We start from the raw sequence: 18,955 nt of genomic DNA on the forward strand, positions 1-18,955 counted from the left end.
TTTCTTTAACATTTTGAGAATGGTTTCTGTCGATACTGTCAACGTAGTTTCCTCAGAGGTGAGGGCTTTTTTGCTCAGTGTCAGCAGTATTGGGGTGCAAGCCTATTACCACCGATGTGAACCACATGTAACTTAAATCTGTAAAGGACTAGGGAGAAAACTGAAGGTTTTGTATTTGTTTCTTATACTTTCTTCCTGAAAGGTGGAGAGGGGGAGTGAAAATAAATCATTTTTTAAATGTTTCAGGCCTTTGCCTCATTAAGCCTACACTGAGTGCAGGTAGTAGTGTCAAGCCTTTGGAGTGTGTATAGTGTGTGGGAACTAGGAATATTAGTTCACCAGGGCTGAGATCTCATCCACGCACAGTTCAGTAAGTCTGCTTTATAGCACAATAGCATCCCAGACTCTGCCAGCCCTACCAAAGTGACATCATCACAAGTCATCATGATGTGCTGCTGTGGGTTCTCTGACAGATGACATACATTTTTATGTACTGACAGGTGGATCTACCCAAAGAAACAATCTTACAGTTTTTATCATTAGAGGTAAGCAAAATGAACTCTTCCTACATTATGGTTTTTAAAATCCCAAAGCTCTGCCAAACAAAAAACAAAAAAAAACTGAAAATAGCATTATTTTCTTAAGTGATATTGGATATTTTTAATGGCAGTTCCAGGAATTTGGTAACACTGTTCCTTCATGTGATGTATATATTACTAAATCAGATTCTGAAGGAACTACACTTTTCCAATGACCTTTTTTTTAATTTCAGAGATTCTTTAACAAATACCTAGTGCTTTTATTGAGTGTCAGGCTCAGGCAGGCATTGTCCTAAGCATTTTACGATTATTAAACTCAAAACCGCCGCAAGAGAGAAATACTGTTATTATCCCCATTTTACAGAAAACAAAAGTAGAGAGGTTAAATATCATACTCGAGGTCACCCAACTAGTCAGTAGTAGAACCACGATTTGAACCTAAACAAAGTAGCAGAATATATGTTCTTAAACACTATATACATGCTTTGCTGTTTCAGACTTTCATTCCAACTAGGGAAGCTCATTTGTAGAACTAGAACTATATGGAAGATCTCTTTGTAAAAATTAAATTAATTTGGGTTTGTTGTTTTTTTTACAGGTACATACCCTAATTATCAAATAACCAAATAAGAACTTTAAATTTTTTGAATAAACCTTTGCTATTAAGAATGCTTAATAGCCCTGGCTGGTGTGGTTCAGTATATTGAATGCCAGGGTCACTGGTTCAATTCCCAGTCAGGGCACATGCCTGGGTTGCAGGCCAGGTCCCCAGTTGGGGGCACATGAGAGGAACCACACATTGATGTTTCTCTCCCTCTCTTTCTCATTCCCTTCCCCTTTCTCTAAAAATAAATAAAATCTTTTTTTTTTTTTAAAGAATGCTTTTAACAGATAACCTTAATAGCTTAATCATAGCTATAGGTGATTTTTGCAACATGTCATATCAAAGAATACTTTGTCTATCCAGAGTGTTTAGTCACAGATTAAATCAGATGAAAATGAACCTTGCCCCAGAAGTAACATTTCATATATTTTGTGTTGTCTTATAAATAAGCAAATACCACTACACTGGTAATGTATTGCTTTATGAACCATTCAGATGGATGCACATCAGAGGCAGTATGTCCATTCTACACAAAGTTAACAATAGACAGAAATAACTGGTCTAAAGTCACATAAGCACAATGCGGCTGCAATATTATTAATCAGGATCTAATAAGGTAGTCTTTGGTAAAGAGGAATCCCAGCAGTCTCCTCACCAGTCCTAGTATCTCCCCCTATAGTGATTTTCTTCGGTATACTTAAAGGAGGGAATGGCATTGGTCTTTCATTAGTGACCCCCCCAAAACAACCAGTTAATAAACCGGGTGTTCAGACTTACCTGTTTCTCCTAGTGGGATGCTGATGAACAGGCATTTAACACAACTGTGAAGCAGCTGCTGTCGCGCCTGCCCAAGCAAAGATACCTGAAATTGGTCTGTGATGAAATTTATAACATCAAAGTAGAAAAAAAGTAAGTTATCACTTGGGTATCACAGATTTCAAAATGGGTTAAAACTCAAGAAGGGGTTTTAAAGTGACAGTGTACGAAGCGGGACCCCCAAAAAATGGAATTATCTTGTGGAGGGTGGGCCCCTTATAGTACAGGCTTCCCCAACTAGGTGAGTGTTCCAGGAACCCCCCCCCGTATCAGTGTGCCAGCTGCCATTGTTGTGAGAGGCTGCCTTTGGCTTCAGCACATTTTTTGTTTGTTTGTTGGAAGACTTTCAACACATTTGCCCATTTCATGATGGGTGATTTACTAGCATACCTCCCCATACTGCGTGCGGCAAGTGTTCAGTAGTTTGTGACCAAAACAGCATGTGACCCGTGCCCCACCCTCCCTATCCACCCGATGTTGCCCCAAGCAACTTTTTTTGTTTCCCTGCATGAAAAATTACCTGATGCCTGAAGTTTAAACATGTAAGAATAATTTTTTATAAATAAATTCCATTTTGGGGGGTGGGGGGGTTCCCCCTCATATTGTCTTATTGAAATTTGATGGCTGATAAGCTGTTATATTAGAACTGCAACTGGTAACCACTAAATCTTGCTCAGGACTGTATCACAGTCAGTCTTGTCAATAGCAAAACAGAGGTCCCAGGAGTACCTATCCCAATTATAATTTTATCACCGAGGTAACTCCTAGAAATATGTTTAAATAATCAAAAGCAGCTGTGACTACTTTGCCTTATCTCCACATCAGAAGTCAGTTGTTCATGTGATCTTCTGCTTAAAGGCAACAACAAAGCCTGTGAAGCAAATGGTGGCCTCCTTGTATAGGGCCTTATACTGCAGACCCTAGCCAGTCACAGCCATTGTAAAACTTGTGTAATGTTTTTAGTTCCTAGCCTTCCATCTCATTTTTGATTAAACAAAATTCCTACAGTTCATTACTCTAAAAATAATTTCTTATTAACCCTGTTCTTTACCCATTATGTTGATCCTACCTTCTCCTTTCTTTTGCAGGGTGTCTGTGCTATTCCTGTATAGCTACAGAGATGACTACTACAGAATCTTATTTTAATCCTAAAGAATAGTCATTGCATTGTTCAGACAGGAGCTTATACTGTAAAGTAATGTACATTCATTGTAATTTTAAATTAACTTTACATTCTAAGAAGCTGTCAAAGTGGAGCTTTGTAAGTTTTTCATGTATAATATATATATATATAAATTTATTTCTTTGAGTATAATAAATGCTTTCATATATTTGCTTTTTCATTGCAAATCTTTTAACACTAAAGGTTTTATGAAGCTAGAATACCAAAAAAAAAAAAAAAAAAAAACCAGCCTGAAGGACATAAAGAAATCAAACATTATCATTAACTTGTAATCTTTATTCTTAATTTTGTAATATGTTTATCCTAAGGGACATAGGCAAACTCTCATTTGACTATGAGAACTCATTCAGATTTGCTAAAAGAACTATGATAAAATTATAGAGCCGGTTGGGAAGACTACCTATGAGTTAACACAACTTTTAATAAAATTTTCAGGTTTCATTTCCAGTAACCTAGAAGATAGGGCTAAAAGCCTGTTCATAATCATATCATTCCAAAATCAGTGATAATTACCAGAAACTATTAACATGGGGAAGGAAAAGAATAAAGATAGTCTGTGCTGATAAATAGACAGGTTTAATGATACACTGCTGTTCACACAGATGGCTGCGGACTTTATAAACTATAGTCCAGGCGTACATAACTATGAATATAGACCAGTGAGCCAGGTCAGAAATGAAATGGCTTCTTATAACTACCCTGTAAACATCACGGTCTTTTTGTGGCCAAAAGTAAAAACCAAATGAAAAATAGCAATTCAGTGGTTCATTGGTGAAAACAGGGAATCTGGTGCCCCTCACTGTGCTGCTTTGCTCTTCTTACTCTTGCTCTTTTTGTCCCTCTTCTTCAGCCCATCCATGTTAGCTCTCAGCAGGTTTGAGTAAGCCTAAAAGATACAGAGCACAACCTTAGTGGGAAGAGTTGCAAATTGGTGCAGCAGCTGCTCCGTATCCATAATGGATTTAGTGTTACCAAAATCAGAAAGTCTACCTGATAAAGCATGTAATACCATGGGATTCTTGTACCTGAAGGAAATGGTATAAGAGGAAAACACTCTCACATTATAGCATCTTCTGCAACACTCACCCACAGTGAGTTGTACTTTTTTTTTTTTAAGCAAAAAGGGATAAACACAGGCAACTTCTTGTTCAACTTTCCTATAGATAAAGCATATCTGAAGCCTATGATGGCAAAATCTAGCTTATAAAAACTAAAAAGGAAAACAGTATCAATGTTGAAAAGTAAAATTCATAGCCTGGCAGCTATGAGTTTATAAACTATTGGTAAAACATCATAGGAGAGCAGTGACCCTAAATATCAATTTTAACCCAGTGCTCAATATTATGCTGACTCTTGCTCTGAGGAAGGGAACATAGGGAACAGCAGAAACTCACCATCTGAAACTTATTCACTTCTTTGGAGCTCACCTGGAAAAAAAACGGGGGAAAAGGTCACCCCTGGTATCCATATAGGAATCGCCTGCCTCGCCCTAGATCAGCGGTTCTCAACCTGTGGGTCGCAACCCCTTTGGGGGTCGAATGACCCTTTCACAGGGCTCACCTAAGACCATTAGAAAACACATATAATTACATATTGTTTTTGTGATTAATCACTATGCTTTAATTACATTCAATTTGTAACAAAGAAAATACATCCTGCATATCAGATATTTACATTACGATTCATAACAGCAAAATTACAGTTATGAAGTAACAACGAAAATAATTTTATGGTTGGGGGTCACCACAACATGAGGAACTATATTAAAGGGTCGCAGCATTAGGAAGGTTGAGAACCACTGCCCTAGATAATAACTCAGGAAGGCAACATCCTCATCGTTAAAATATTTCTTCCCAACTTCAGGGGTCATGATGCACTAAAAGTTATTTTTCTACTCCACTTTCTCTGCCTGGGGAACAAGCAAAGTAGCTCTGGACTTTTTTTCCCCATAAGAATTGTACCAAGATGAGGAAGAGGCAGAAGTAGATTGCTAAAGAAGCTATGCTTCTCACCTCTACTGAAATCTCTTACACCCATGGCATTGACTTTTTCTCCCTGGGTTCTGATATGTCAAAGGATGAAGTACTAATTTTCTGTATAAGATATATTCATTCCCTCCTCTTAATTTAAACCTTCCATTAATTCAGGCCTATTTAAGCAAAATGTAAGCTATGACAACAAGAAATTCTACCTCTAAAAATTCCTTAGGTTTCTGTATTTCATGATACCCAACTTTATTTTTAAAAACCACTTAACCTTTATTGTAAATGTTCTCTAAGAAAACATAAAGGGAGGCATCAACTAAATACGATCTACAATCTCACAAACGCCCTACACTGGTGTGGCTGGAGGGGGCATTCCACTTCTGCCCCAGCAGAATAAAGTAGTACAGACGTACCTCAGAAACATTCTGAGTTCAGTTCCAGACCACTGCAGTAAAGCGAGTCTCGCACGCAATAAAGCAAGTCAACCATTTTGCTGGTGGAGAGTTGCCTTCAATTTGTAATGAACTCAACATCTGGCAGCATGATAAAACAATGTGCAATAAAAAGAGGCATGCCTGTATTCATTTGGAATCCAGGGAATTGCCTGCTTTGCCATATTCAACCTCCACCTTGAAAGGGAATGCTAGAGCTCTTGACTAAATTTATCATCTCTCACATACCAAACCTACATAGAGCCACATGCTTACTATATGAAGCCCAAAGAAAAGGGATAACCAGCTTAAAAGCAGCATCTGGTGACAAAAAAATTGTTCATGGAAGGCCTAGCACCGTAAGTTAAGGGTGTAAGTAATCATGTAGCTATGCCAACTGTTCCTTACGTGCTACTGTGAGTAAGGACCAATGTGCTCATTTTGTTTCCACAAAAATTTCAACAGAACAAGCATTTGACTTGTTAAGTTTGTTCTTGGGTTTTTTATTCCTAAGGTAATAAAAGGAAGCCCTGATCCCAAAACAGCTGGAGAGCTATGCCTCTATTTAAAACAAAAACAAAAAATGGTTCAGATATGCCATATGCTAAGTTAAGTTTAAGTCATTAAACTCAGAAATCGTAGTGTTAGGAATCCAGCTCACCACTGTGCTGATCTTCTTTTTCCCGTCAGTAGCTCTTAACAGACACTTGTTGTCTGAGGGCTCAAAGCCCTCCACAGAACCCTTCCGCGGAATGGGTTTAGTTCGGCCATCATCTGCATGAAAAATACGTCCTGGTGAACACAGCCACAGGCGTTGTTGCGAAGTAGTCAAAATGTTAATAATTAGGGAAGGGACAGCGGAGGACACCTAATCCACCTGCACTGCTCTTGTTCTGTTAACCACCTCGTCCACCACTGGGGTCGCCGGTTTGGCCAAAATTTGGGAAACTACTTGCTACTTCCACGACAGGACCACTTAAATATCAAAGAGATTAAATCCCACTAATAGAGGTTTGGGATCCTTGACAAGGGGAAGACCCATGACAGGCTGGGGCCCAATGTAACCGAAACGGTGTTAAAATAGTTAAGTGCTGGGGTCTGCACCCGCCACAGCCCCTAATATTCTCCGGCCCTCGGCCCTGACTGCCCCAGTACAAGGCGGAGGAAAGTGAGGGAGGGCCGGCGTGCGCCGCAGACTCGGCTCTAGGTTCCCAGACTCTGGACACCCAGGCTGGGGCATCGCTCGGCCTCGCAGCCTCCTTCCGGCCTCGCCCTGTCGACAGCTGCTTACACTTCTTCAGGGTGATGAACACACTGCCCGACAACCGGCACTTCTGGAACAGCCTGGTCAGCTCCGTCAGGAACTGGAACACAACAAATCCGGCCCCGTTACACAGCCCCAAATCCCCGCCGCGTCAAGTCCCAATCCGACCCACCTAAGAAGACAGAGGTCCCGAGCCAAGCCCCGAACTGCATCCCTCCCCCAGCGGGCCAACTCCGACCGTACCTGCTCACTCTCCAGCAGAACCATCCCTTATCCGCAAGCTCCGCTCTCTCAACACAACACCCAAGTCCTCGGAACCGGAAGTTCCTGCCAGGCTGGGGAGGGACTTCCGCTTCTAGATTTCAACTCTATTCCACCAAACCGTGCCTCCGCCCTCTCTCCGCCCCTCCTGTCCCGCTCCTGATTTCTGGGACGCCCAGTCCAGCGGTGCCTGGGGTGGGCCGATCCAAAGGGCCGTGGGCTGTCTGGGATTTCACGCATCAGAAATCGTCTCAACCCAGCCCTTATCAATGTGGCTTAGTCGGTTGGGCGTCCTCCTGCAAAGCTAAAGGTCGCCGGCTGGATTCCCTGTCAGGGTACAGGCATGGATTGCGGTTCGGGCCCTGGTTGGGTGTGTACAGTAGGCAACGGTGGATCACACACGATCGGATTACACGTGGATGTTTCTCTTCCCCGCCCCACTCTCTAAAAATAAATAAATAAAATCTAAGAAAGAAAGAAACCCTCTCAACTCAATCAAAGTGAGGGCATGAGAGGGAGAAAGATTTGATAGGAAGCTGTATAATATCCAGTTCAAACAGTTCACAGTCTGGTTGTAAAGAGTAAATGAATTTACGTTAAATACCTAGAACAGTGTCTGGCACGTAGGAAGTTCTGGATTAGCATAAACCGTTACTGTTGCCATCGGTACTATAAATTCTCATGGCAGTCCTCTGAACTCTCCCTCTTCTCTGACCCGGCTTGATCGGCCCTTAAAGGGCCTCTTGCAAAAGGGACCGGAACCGATCTCAGTGTTAACCTCTGGATTCTGTCAAGAGACCTGTGTCCCAGGCAATGCTCTGCCAGAAGCCAACTTGAACCCTAGGCTTTCTGTCAAGGCAAGCATTCAATGGCACAATGGGCTTTTACTGAGAGCCTCTTAGCCTGTGTTGTAGTATACAGCAAAATACAGACAAGCTATGTTCCTGGTTTCCTGGAACTTGGATTAAAGGAGAAGTGAGGAAATAAGTAAGTATAGCTTCAGATAATGTTGAGTGCTGTGAAGACAAGTAAACAGGGTGGTACAAATGAGAGTAACAAGGGAACTTACTTTAGGTTGGGTCAGGGAAATCTCTCTGAGGAGAACTTTGAACTGAATGGACAGTGTTGCATACAACAGGGTATGGCTAGAATGAGTTGTCCTATTTCCAGGGGCTGGGGGTGGGGATGGGAGTGGAGAGGGCATGAAGAAGGAGGAGTGAAGGAGGAGCTTGGAAAAGGAGTCATATAGGGCCTATGGCCATTCTAAGTTTGGATTTTGTTCTAGATGCAAAGAGAAGCTTCTTGTTAAGCTTTAAACTGGATAGTGACAACCTAATTTACATTTTTGAAAGATCTCCCTGTCTGTGGTGTGGAGAATGCCCTGTGAAGAGACAAGGCAGTAAACAGGGAGACCATCAGAGGATTGTATTAGCTTCCTTCACCACAAACTTAGTGGCTTAAAACAACACGAGCCGTGGCCAAGTGGCTTGGTTGGTTGGAACATCATACCATCCACCAAAAGGCTGTGGGTTTGATACCCTATCAGACAGGGTGCATATAGGAGGCAGCCCATTGATGTTTCTCTCTCACATAGATGTTTCTGTCTGTCTCTCTCTCTCTCTCTCTCTCTCTCTCTCTCTCTCTCTCTCTAATCAATAAACATATCCTCAGGTGAGGATTTAAAAAACACATAAATTTATTCTTTTACAGATCTGGAGGTCAGATACCTAAAATCAATTTGTCTGCAGGGCTGCATTCCATCTGAAAGCTTCAGGTGAAAATCTGTCTCCTTGCTCTTCTGAAAGTCACCTGTATTCCTTGACTCGTGGCCCCTTCCTCACATTATTACAACCTCTTGGTTTCATTATCACATCTCCTACTACTGACTGATTCTTCTGCCTCCCTTCTACCCGGATAATCTAGAATAGTCTCCCTAACTCAAGATCTTTAATTTAATCACATCTTCAAAGCACCTTAAACATGCTAAGGTAATATATTCACAAGTTTCAGGTATTAGGACACAGACATCTTGGGATGGGGGCGGGGGCGGGGAGGGGGTTGCCTACCACAAAAGTTATTGCAAAAGTCTAGGTGCTAGTACACATGCAAACAGATTCTGTTCAACATTATTTCATTATAATGTTGATGACATGCCCTAGAGACTTAACTCTTGTTTATAGAAATTAGCCTGTGGTAAAATTGTTTTCATTATAGGTCATTTTGCTTAAAGTCACAGATTGACACTGTTCTTTGAAGGTAGAGTCAATAGGACTCACATTCAATTAGATGTGAGCATTAAGAGGAAAAGACCCTGGCTGTTGTGGCTCAGTGGATTGAGCATCGGCCTGCAAACCAAATGTCACTGGTTTGATTCCCAGTCAGGGCACATGACTAGGTTGCACGCCAGGTCCCCAGTTGGGGGCACATGAGAGGCAACCACATGTTGATGTTTCTCTCTCTGTCTTTCTCCTTTCCCCTTTCTCTAAAAACAGATAAAATAACATAAAAAAATTTTTTTTTAATAAAAGAGGAAAAGAGAAATCAGGGGTGTCTCATAGTTTTGTTTTGTTTTGTTTTTAGATTTTATTTATTTATTTTTAATGAGAGGGGAAAGGAGGGAGAAAGAAAGGAAGAGAATCATTGATGTGTGAGAGATACATCAATCACCCTCAGTGGGGAACCTGACCTGCAACCCAGGCCTGTGCCCTTGACTGAGAATCGAACCAGCGGCCTTTCAGTTCACAAGCTGGCCCTCAATTCACTGAGCCACACCAGCCAGGGCTCATAGGTTTTCGATTTAAACAACTGAGTGGATGGTAGTGCCATTTGCTAAAATAAGGAATATGTAGGAAGTAAAAAGGTGTGTGTGTGTGTGTGTGTGTGTGTGTGTGTTTTTCCACGAGGAATTTAAAAAGGCCTTGATATCCCACTCTTTGAGTTACAGCTAGTATGACAATTGAGAGGGGAGCAAGAGTGGGAGTGGGATGAAGAATTAATTAGAAGGGGGCTAATGGCTGCAAGCCTAGTCTACTTAGTTTTTGTACCAGAAGGGCTCATCACCAATTTCGTTGAGAAGACACATGCAGATGAGGGCTTCTTTCACCCGTAGGGGTCCCAGTTGGCAGAGGGGTGCCAGTTTTTAAAGTAACCCTTCTCCTGGCTAACAGCCCAGCGCTACAATTCGTCATGCCAGCAGGAATATCGTTGGAGGTTTCGTTGAATCCACTTACGCACCTGGCATTGTCCCAGCCCCCTTGGGATCACAGGCTCAGATGTGGTACTGGTGCCACTTGCTCAGCCTCTCGATGGACTATGTACTTCAGACATTCTCCTCCTGCATGGCCTTGGTGCCAAAGTTGGTGTGGCAGCCCACACCATTCCAGTTCCCAGGAATAGGCTTGGCATCAAAGGTTGCTATCACTCCAAAATCTTCACACTCTCAATGCAAGATGAAACAAGCAACCCAGAGATGATCTCTCATGTCAATTCCTTCACAGGGTCCTATCAGGAATTCCCAGTGTGCGAGCATGAGCTTGGCATTTTCCTCCACAATCTTATTGATGGAGTACAAGCAGGCCCAGTAGTAAGCCTCCATAATATCCTTGCCATAGGCTCTGCTCCCATGCCACAGTAGTATGGACGTTGGGGCCCAGGGAAGACATTGGAAGGCAATCTGAAAGGGTGCCCATCTGTGCCCATAAGAATATATTTCAAACCAAACCATGTCCATTATCTGTTTACAGGTATGCCTTAAATTAGTCTCTGTAGGCTTTCGGTTGTACTTGAAGACTTCACAGAACACCGTCTTACTGGGGTCCTAGCAGAAAGGGTCCCAAAACACGGCAGCAGAGACAAGATATGTGTCACTGTTGGAGCCTTCACACTGTAAAGTACTAGAGTCATCAACATTCCATGTGGGCAGCTCTTCTACACAGTCGGGCTCACTGTCAAGGGTCCTGGTCCTGCATCACAGTCCTTCTTCAGTACCATCAATCCAGATGTACATAGCGTGGACTTTATCACCCTAAGGCAGGGACATGTACATTTGCTTGATGTCTTCATGCAAGAGGGAACTTGCGAGGTGGTCATGGTGGAAAATGTTCTGGGGGATGAGCAGGTGGTAGGGCAGGCTGGCCATGAGAGCAAGGTGTGAAGAGGGAAAGAGAAGATTCTGGAGTTGCTGCTTAGACGCTCCGTTCTCCCATCCTCAGCTCTGCCAGGAAGTAAAAAGTTTTGTGAAAAGATGAAAAGTTTTTGTTTCATCTAGTAATATTTGAGATGACTCTTACATGTCTAAGTGGAACTATCAAGTAAGCAGCTGAATGTACACGTTTGGAGCTCAGTGGCTCAGTAAACATTATAAATAAAAATAGGAGCATCATCTGCATATGCCACAGGGCTAGCACAGACTGGAAAAGTCTGGTGAAAACCCCTTCTATGGGGCTGTCAGCACAGGACCACTGTGCAATGACCACCACTATGAATAACTTCTAAAGAGCCCTGGGCCTTGGTGTCTCTAGCTAAGAATCAGAGTCCTTGTTGGGAGCCCCAGATTGGCCAACCCTAAGTCATATTCATGAGTCGAAGTCCTGAGGGCAAGTGAGAGACTGACCCCTCTGATCCTTTTATTTTCTTTGCCTTTCACCAAGAACCACACTGTGGGAGATTACAATAGGTTCAGATCCTGGTAAACAAAAAGCCAGCCCACGTCTGCTACAAAAGATCGTCAGCCTAGGAAAAGAAGTGGGCAGAGGGTGCTGAGCGTATGAAATCATCATAGTTGAGGTGTGTTTTCAGAGAACATCAGAGCCCATTTGATATTTGTGGTCATGGACTTAAGCAGAACCTATAAGTATAGTGCTTATGTGATCTAAGGGTTGACCTAAATGACTATTTTACTCTGATCATCTGTCATTCCTTGAACATTGAACAACATTCTTTGGAGTCATGGGGTTGGTGCTGGGGGCATCAGCATAAAGGAAATGGCCTTTCCTAGAAGAGAACAGAGCCTGGAGGCCATGATTCATTTGGGGCTTCATCAGGATTAGCCTTCAATTGGATACATCTCTGTTTCCCATGGTCTCAGTTACACCTCAATTCTATTCAAGAATTAATAGCAATGCTAGCCCCTGCATGACATCTCAAGGCTGTCCATGGCAGAATATACCACTCTAGTAATAGAAATAACCAAGTCTGCAGTTTTAGCATCATACTTGGCCCAGTACAATTCAACTACTGACAGAGTATTCTTTGGGCTCTATTCTTCTGTGGGAAGTGATTAAGAGCACCTGTTCTGAAGTCAAATGACCTAGGTTCAGATCCCATCTCTGCTGCTTATTCATTATGTGACCTTAGGTAGCCTCTGAAAGTCTAAATCTCTTTATCAGCAAAATGACAATAATATTTCATAGATGTTATAAAGATTTTATAAAATACTAGAATTGAGACCCTTAGGCTTGCTCTAACATGGTAAATATGGATACTTAAGTTTAATTAAAATTAAATAAAAGAAAAAATTCAATTCTTTAGTCCACATTTCAAAGATTCAGAATCCATATATGTCTTGGATAGTGCAGACATAGAGTATCACAGATTCTGTTGGACATTGCTACTGTGGATACCACAGTACTGCAGCTGGCACATGATGAATACTCAGTAAACAGTAATAAACAGTGTTGTTATTTATGGACCATCCATCATTTGGATGCCACCTTCTTGAGTTTTGCTATTCTAATACCACCTGTATTATGCGTTAATATTTTTTAAGTTGACTCATTTTGTACTTAAACAGATTTATTTAATATCATTATCATAAAAGAAAAACCAGTATCATTTGCCATAAAAAAGGAGTCATAAAAATAAGTACTACAAAACAAAATAATGTGGCTAAATTTAAATTTTTTAGATTTAAAAAATTAATGAATAAAGCAATAATGAAGCAAATTTATTTCTAAAAATAGAGATCTGAAAATAAATTCCCCAAAGTGAAAAAAGTGGATTGCTAATGATCAATCAGGAATAAAGGCAGCTCAGTGAACTATGAAATTTGAAAGTCTAAGGACATTAAAAAATGTTGAATGACATTAAATTTTAATGTCAAGCTCCCAAAATATTGCCCTGCAGTTAGGTCAGTGGCTCTTGGCCCTTAAAGCAGAAGAGTATGTGAGGCAAGAAGCTGGCCCCTTCTCCCTCACCCACCTTAAGAGAACTAGGAAATGCAAATATCTCCGAATCCCCTCCCACTTTCTGGGGCCTTCAGCAAAGGCCTAGGCAGCACTGAGAGCAACATGGAGCCCCTCCCCACAGAACACCTGAGGCTGCTTGCCCAGCTTTAGCTCCCTCCCCAAGTGTGGGGCTGCTGCAGGAAGACCTGGGAGAGAGCACCCCGTACTCCTCAGTGGCCTGGGGCCTAAGGTCTGGAAGAAGTGTCCTGCTTGTACCACCTTGATCATCTCTCCAGAATGCTGTGGTCACACGTGTCCTTTCCTCAGACAAAGTACAATTGAATTCATTATGTTTTAATTAGGGCTAGGGTTTGAATTATGTTCAAAGGCCTTATTTAAGTGTGGGTTGATTAATTTACAGCTGTAGTTATTCTAATGCAATTAGCTTTGCAGTGCTTGGACTGTAGAATGACAGGTATAAACACAGATGCTTCATCATGGCTACCTGGGTTTGAATCCAAGCTTTATCTCTCCTCATCTAAGTGACTAGAAGTGAATTACATGACCTATGTTAGAAGGTCACTTTTTAAAAAGTGAAATGACTATCATGCATATTTAAGATCTATTTACCTTATTATTAATGAGGGAACGAGGGAGATGTTACAAGGTGAATCCAAAATACAGACCATTAATAGACCAAGAGTATTGAAATGAATTTGTAAATGGAACAAAATTGAAATTTCCATGAGAGGAAAGGTGAACAGAATCATTTCCGTATTCATAGATCCTTGCAAACTAGCTCAAAGGCAATGAAAAGCACAGAAAGGTATGCTCTAAACAGTGCATGGTTTTTCATTGGCAACACCTGCTAATTTTTTTATTCCAATTTTACTTAAATCCTTCTGTCTCTTAATTTCCTCATCTGCAAAATGGGGGTGTAATTCAAGTGTCTACCCCACTGTGTTGTGGGGAGGGGTAAGTGAGCTAAGATACGTGTTATTACACCCCAGTCCCTTAGATTGGAGTTGGCTGTTCCCTTTTCTATTTGTCACAGTGGATTCAGTCTACAGAAGCAGGTCACAATGACAACAAGCATGGATTAGTGCCCACCTTGCCAGATACTGTGCTGGTTTCCAGTTTCACTCTGAGGGGCACCACAGGTTCTGAACTGCCTCACTGTAGTCCCAGGGTGCTGATTTTCAGGGTCCACTCAGAATGAAGGAAGGAAAGAGGGTGTCATTGAAACCTAGCCATGAATGACATTGACAGGTTTGTGTTCAGGGTGACAGGAGTGAGATCAGAGGCATGGAGACCTCCTAAGTCTGTGGCAAGTGGTTAGCTCTAGTGGCAGCATCCTAGAGAAGGCCAGAGGAATGGCCAGAGGGAATTGAGGATTTGTCCTGGATGTCTGGATGCCCAGAGTGAGAGAATAACCTCCCCGTAACCATGGGAACACACTCCTCAAACTGAATCTACACAGACATTCCAAACTACAAATTCCTTTACTCTTTCCATCAGTCAGTAGATCAACAGGTGTTCATTCTGTGTCTTCTTGGGAAATGCAGGGCTCCAGGGACTTTTGCACCCCCACCCCCACTCCCGGGGATGAACTCCCAGGTTTAGCTCCTAGCCCCAGTGCCCTGCAGAGACAGCATGACAGCACTCAACTGGGAGTCCGGGGGCCTGGGTTTGCCAGTGGTCCCTTACTTGGTGAGGGACCTTGAACTAGGTCCTTACCTGCAGTTTCCTCTGCATAGTACCTAACCCAAAGGGTTGTTTTCAGGTTTCATTGAGATAATCTATGTAAAGGGCTCACAATAAGCGCCAAATAGATGTATTTCTTTTATTTTTCACCATTATATTGAGGACTTAGACTAGATTACTAAGGTTAATTTCACTTACAAAATTCTGAGAGCTACTGCTTCTCTCCCCCTGACCTCTTCTGGGGGGGTGGGGGGCTAGGGAAGTTTCCGGAGCCCACGAGAGTCAGTGGTTAGCACTGACCTTCCCTTTGCTCATGGCAAGATAGGGGAAGTAGGCAATGCCACCATGCCCGTCCTCTAGACGGGCATCTCGGGCGGGAGCGCCCGGCGGAGCCCTGCCTGTAGCGTCCCTTGGGGCCGGCAGGGGACGCCCTAACCTCGCCGAACCAGCGCAGCCGGAGCCAACCCCGGTCTTCCCAAGATCTTTTGTCCCAATTACCTTAGGCCATAACAATATCCGAGATTGTGGTCATTTCTCAAATACGTTTCTGCTGCGGCTAGAAGTTTCCGTGTAGCAGATATTGTCATTTATTCAATCATTAAACGAGAACTAAATGAGTATACACTTGTGTCAGGCGTTCTGCTGGGGTCACAAGAAGCTGACTGAGATTTGCATTAGAGAAGGGACTAATTTTTTCTCAGATACTAATAGCTCGCTTATATTTATTGAGAATTTACTAAGTGCCAGACTCACTTGTAAGTGCTTTAAATATATTCTTTCTTGAGCCCTCACACTAGTCCTGTGAGGTGAGTGTTGTTTATGTCCATTTTCTGACCAGAGACACTAAAGGCACCAGAGGTGAAAGGACAATGTGCCTTGGGTCACACAACTAGTAATCAGTGGAGCAGAGATTTGAACCCTGGCCCACTGACTTCAGAATCAACCACCATGCTGCATTGTCTCTCTGCTGGAGAAGAAGAGCAAATGAGCACAACGTGAGGGAAGCGCAGGCTGGCCTTGGGGTCTTTCAGTTGTCCAAAGCAGTGGTAGGAAGCAGGTAGGAGGAGATGGTGAGAAGTCAGGAACGTGGCCAGGCCTAGGCAGAGTAGAAGAACCTGGGAGTCCACTCTCCACGTTCATCTTTCTCTCCCTTCTTCCTGGTATGGATCCACATCCCATGCCTCTGTCCACCACCACCCCAGTAACACCCCCACGTGCCCACCACCACACAGGCAAAATCCTGCCCTCTGGGTAGGATCCACTCCTTGGATTCTAGGCCCAACACCTTCTGGCTGTGTCTCTGAGGGAAAATCACTTCTTTAGTCCGTATGAGCCTCCATTTCCTCAACTGTAAAATATGAGTGTCTTCCCCACACTGCTTTGGTGTTGTTTATTATAAGTGAGAAAGCGTGGTGGAAGGCCAGGTGTCATTGCTATTTTCCCCTCCTACTCAAGCGGTGCCCTGAGTACAAATATTTGATCCTCCAAAACCCCCTCCCCACCACCCTCACCAAAACCCAGTGTCTCTCTAACCTCAGCTAGCTGTGCAGAGGCAACCCATCTGGGAGCTAAACCATGCTAACGTGTTTATGACAAATAGTTACATATGTCACTCACACTCCATTTTTAGAGGCAACTTAGGCAACATTAAAGAAAGAAAAGACTCTGAAGCTGGGCTTTGGGGAGATTCAAAGGAATACCCAGTATCCCACAGCCTGCGCCCCATGGACAGCCCTTGCCTCACATGCCTAGAAGTTCAACTGTGTACAGGATCTGGTGGTGGCACTCATGAAACACGTGTGATCTTTAATAGGTTCTCCCTGTGATGATTTTCTTCCTTGCTGAACCTCGGGAAGAGGAGAAACTGAGACCAAGAAAAGCAAGTGTGGTTATTGCTTAAACAGTCCCAGTGAGGCTGGAGGTCAGGGGCATGAAGAACTTTGTCCTCCAACCCCTCAGAAAAGAACCCTGTCCTCTTCTTGTCTTCCTCCTTCCCCAACTTCGAGGGGTAGTGAGTGCGAAGAGAGGCTTCTTTATTCATGATGATTAGGGGGTCCCAAAATTTTAAATTTTCTGCTGGAAGTCAAGGACAGGGAATCATATAGCCAGAATTTCTGCACAAATTACCCAGGTGTCCTAACTCCCAAAAGTAACAGATGCTGTTCATTTCTTGGCCTCTGTCATCATTCATCCTTGATTGTCCAAGAAAGCCCACTCTGCAGTTCTGAGAGACCAGCAGATGCAGAGTTATGTAGGGAACCTGAATAGACACAATGTACAGATTCCGCTTCAGATCAGAGCCGAGTCCTGATAATAACATCTATGAATCACTGACTTCAGTGAGTCACAAGATCAAGCTGCAAGAGGTCTCTAAGATCTTTCTAGATCAACATTTTACCATCTAGTTACTGACAAGTAAGAAAACTGAGGGAGACCTGAGAAAGTGACTTGTCCAAGATCACAAAGCTTGGTAATGGGAGAGGCTGGAAGCCCTGAGCCCAGGCCTATGCACTTTCCACTGCCCTTCACACCTCTCTGAAAGCCCCATGGGACTGGGACAGAGGGTAGAAGGTAAAGCACAGGCCCCTCAGGATTAGCCAAGGGCAGCTCCAGCTGTCTTCTAGCAGGTGGGCTCCAGTTAGCCTCAACCCTCCCTCAGGAAGGAAAGAGCAGGGGGTCCAACTTCACATCCTAGGCACCAGGCCTCACATTAGAGGCTATCGGAGGCAGTTTCCTGCTTGGCCCTCATCCAAGGCCATTTCACAATACAGGGAAGAGCACTCAGCTGAGTCTCAGGTTACTGCTCACTCCACCCCTACCCCAGCCTCCCTCAGACCCCCTAGGGAGCATAAGCTAGGCCCTACCTGAGATTTGGGGTGTAGAAGGGAGACCAAAGCTGGAGAGCCCCCACTGTGAGTGCTCTGGGAGTGGTGGCCTGGGGTGGACATGGGGGAAGCCTTGCAGGTGTCCACCCTTCTTCCCTTTTCCTTGCCATCCACCTACAAGCATTCACACTCCAGGAACCCTTTGCAGGACCAGAGACGGTCCATTCAGACTAGTCCCGTAACACTCCCATTATTAGTCCGTGGTACCTGGGAGCGAGCTGGGAGTAGGGTAAGGCCTTGGTCAGCTTCCTGTAATGAGGCTGACCTCCAGGCAGAAAATTCTGGGGAGTGACGCCCCAGTCATTGTCCTCCTCCTCCCAACATGCCCCAGCCTGGCATGACCAAAATTCGGGCAGGATAGGATCTAAGACAGACATTGGGACATTCAGCGAGGATTTATTATGCCTTACAATAGGGTCCGCTCTGAGCTCAGCTAGGTAAGGGATCATCTTTTAAGTAGGAGGCGGTGGTTAGAGACCCAAATTTTCCTGTCTTTAAGTCTTCAAGAGGAGACCAAAAAAAAAAAAAAAAAAAAAAAAACCCAGGTGAAATGTCAAACCACAAAACAAGACAGTGTGAAATTGGGGCCCACATTCTCATGCTGGTCAACCCTAGGGCCGAGTGCAGGATGGAGGGGACAGGGGTAGGTCACTGCGGGCAAGGCTGAGGGGGACCCAGGAATGGGGAGAATTCAACTCTGCAGAGACACTGGGAAAGGTCTCACAGGCAGGGGAGAGAAGGCAAAGCAGTAACGAACTTGCAGGTTCAGAGGACAGGACCATGTTTGCACAGCAATGAGGCTGCGCAGTCCTCCCTCAACTCTCAGTCCTTAATATGGTCTTCCTCTGTGTCCATGGGAAGTCGCTGGCCTCCTGAGGCAGGTGACCATGTGGAAAGCTAGGCAGGGACAAGGGGGTGTCAGGGAGCTCAGCCCCTCTGTGGAGGAGCCGTGTGACAACAGGAAGCAGCTGCAGCAGGTTCCAGGGCTGTGAGAGTGTCTGTCAGACTCCTTCTGCCCCTGCTGCAGCCGCTACAGAACAAACTGTTCCTCGAGAAGCTCTGGGGACAAAGGGCCCACACCTGCTCCCCAGGTCGGTTTGGACAAGCCCCCATCAACCC

The 18,955-nt window shown here is 43.8% G+C and overlaps 2 protein-coding genes and 1 pseudogene across 2 annotated transcripts in view; 1 reads left to right on the forward strand and 2 right to left on the reverse strand.

The window, feature by feature from the left end:
• Nucleotides 1-3,202, forward strand: part of EIF2AK4 (eukaryotic translation initiation factor 2 alpha kinase 4) — a 92,284-nt gene extending 89,082 nt beyond the window's left edge. Inside the window, exons 37-39 of the mRNA XM_090270397.1 lie at nt 501-545; nt 1,934-2,052; nt 3,048-3,202. Of these exons, the coding sequence (XP_090126523.1) occupies nt 501-545; nt 1,934-2,052; nt 3,048-3,105 (222 nt within the window). The 3' untranslated portion in view covers nt 3,106-3,202. The remainder of the gene's footprint in view (nt 1-500; nt 546-1,933; nt 2,053-3,047) is intronic.
• A 500-nt stretch (nt 3,203-3,702) lies between these two features.
• Nucleotides 3,703-7,160, reverse strand: SRP14 (signal recognition particle 14). Its single transcript, XM_090271957.1, has 5 exons — nt 7,066-7,160; nt 6,850-6,922; nt 6,220-6,332; nt 4,537-4,569; nt 3,703-4,028 (listed from the first exon to the last, which is right to left on the reverse strand). Exons 1-5 carry the CDS (start codon nt 7,087-7,089, stop codon nt 3,939-3,941), a joined length of 333 nt encoding a protein of 110 aa, XP_090128083.1. The 5' UTR covers nt 7,090-7,160; the 3' UTR covers nt 3,703-3,938.
• A 2,954-nt stretch (nt 7,161-10,114) lies between these two features.
• On the reverse strand, nt 10,115-18,618 carry LOC150016271 (glutamine synthetase pseudogene; annotated as a pseudogene).
• Nucleotides 18,619-18,955: the final 337 nt, after the last annotated feature.

This window comes from Furipterus horrens, unplaced genomic scaffold (genome assembly GCF_987537825.1).
Source record: "Furipterus horrens unplaced genomic scaffold, mFurHor1.1.pri manual_scaffold_3, whole genome shotgun sequence".
NCBI classification, from domain to species: Eukaryota; Metazoa; Chordata; class Mammalia; order Chiroptera; family Furipteridae; genus Furipterus; species Furipterus horrens.

Bases quoted from the DNA above. Each gene is read 5' to 3' on its own strand.
- SRP14 (XM_090271957.1), bottom strand. From the start codon at position 7,089: ATGGTTCTGCTGGAGAGTGAGCAG. The intron at 6,923-7,065 runs GTACGGTCGGAG...GTTGTGTTCCAG, and splicing joins TTCTGCTGGAGAGTGAGCAG to TTCCTGACGGAGCTGACCAG. The intron at 4,029-4,536 runs GTGAGTTTCTGC...TGTATCTTTTAG, and splicing joins AAGTGAATAAGTTTCAGATG to GCTTACTCAAACCTGCTGAG.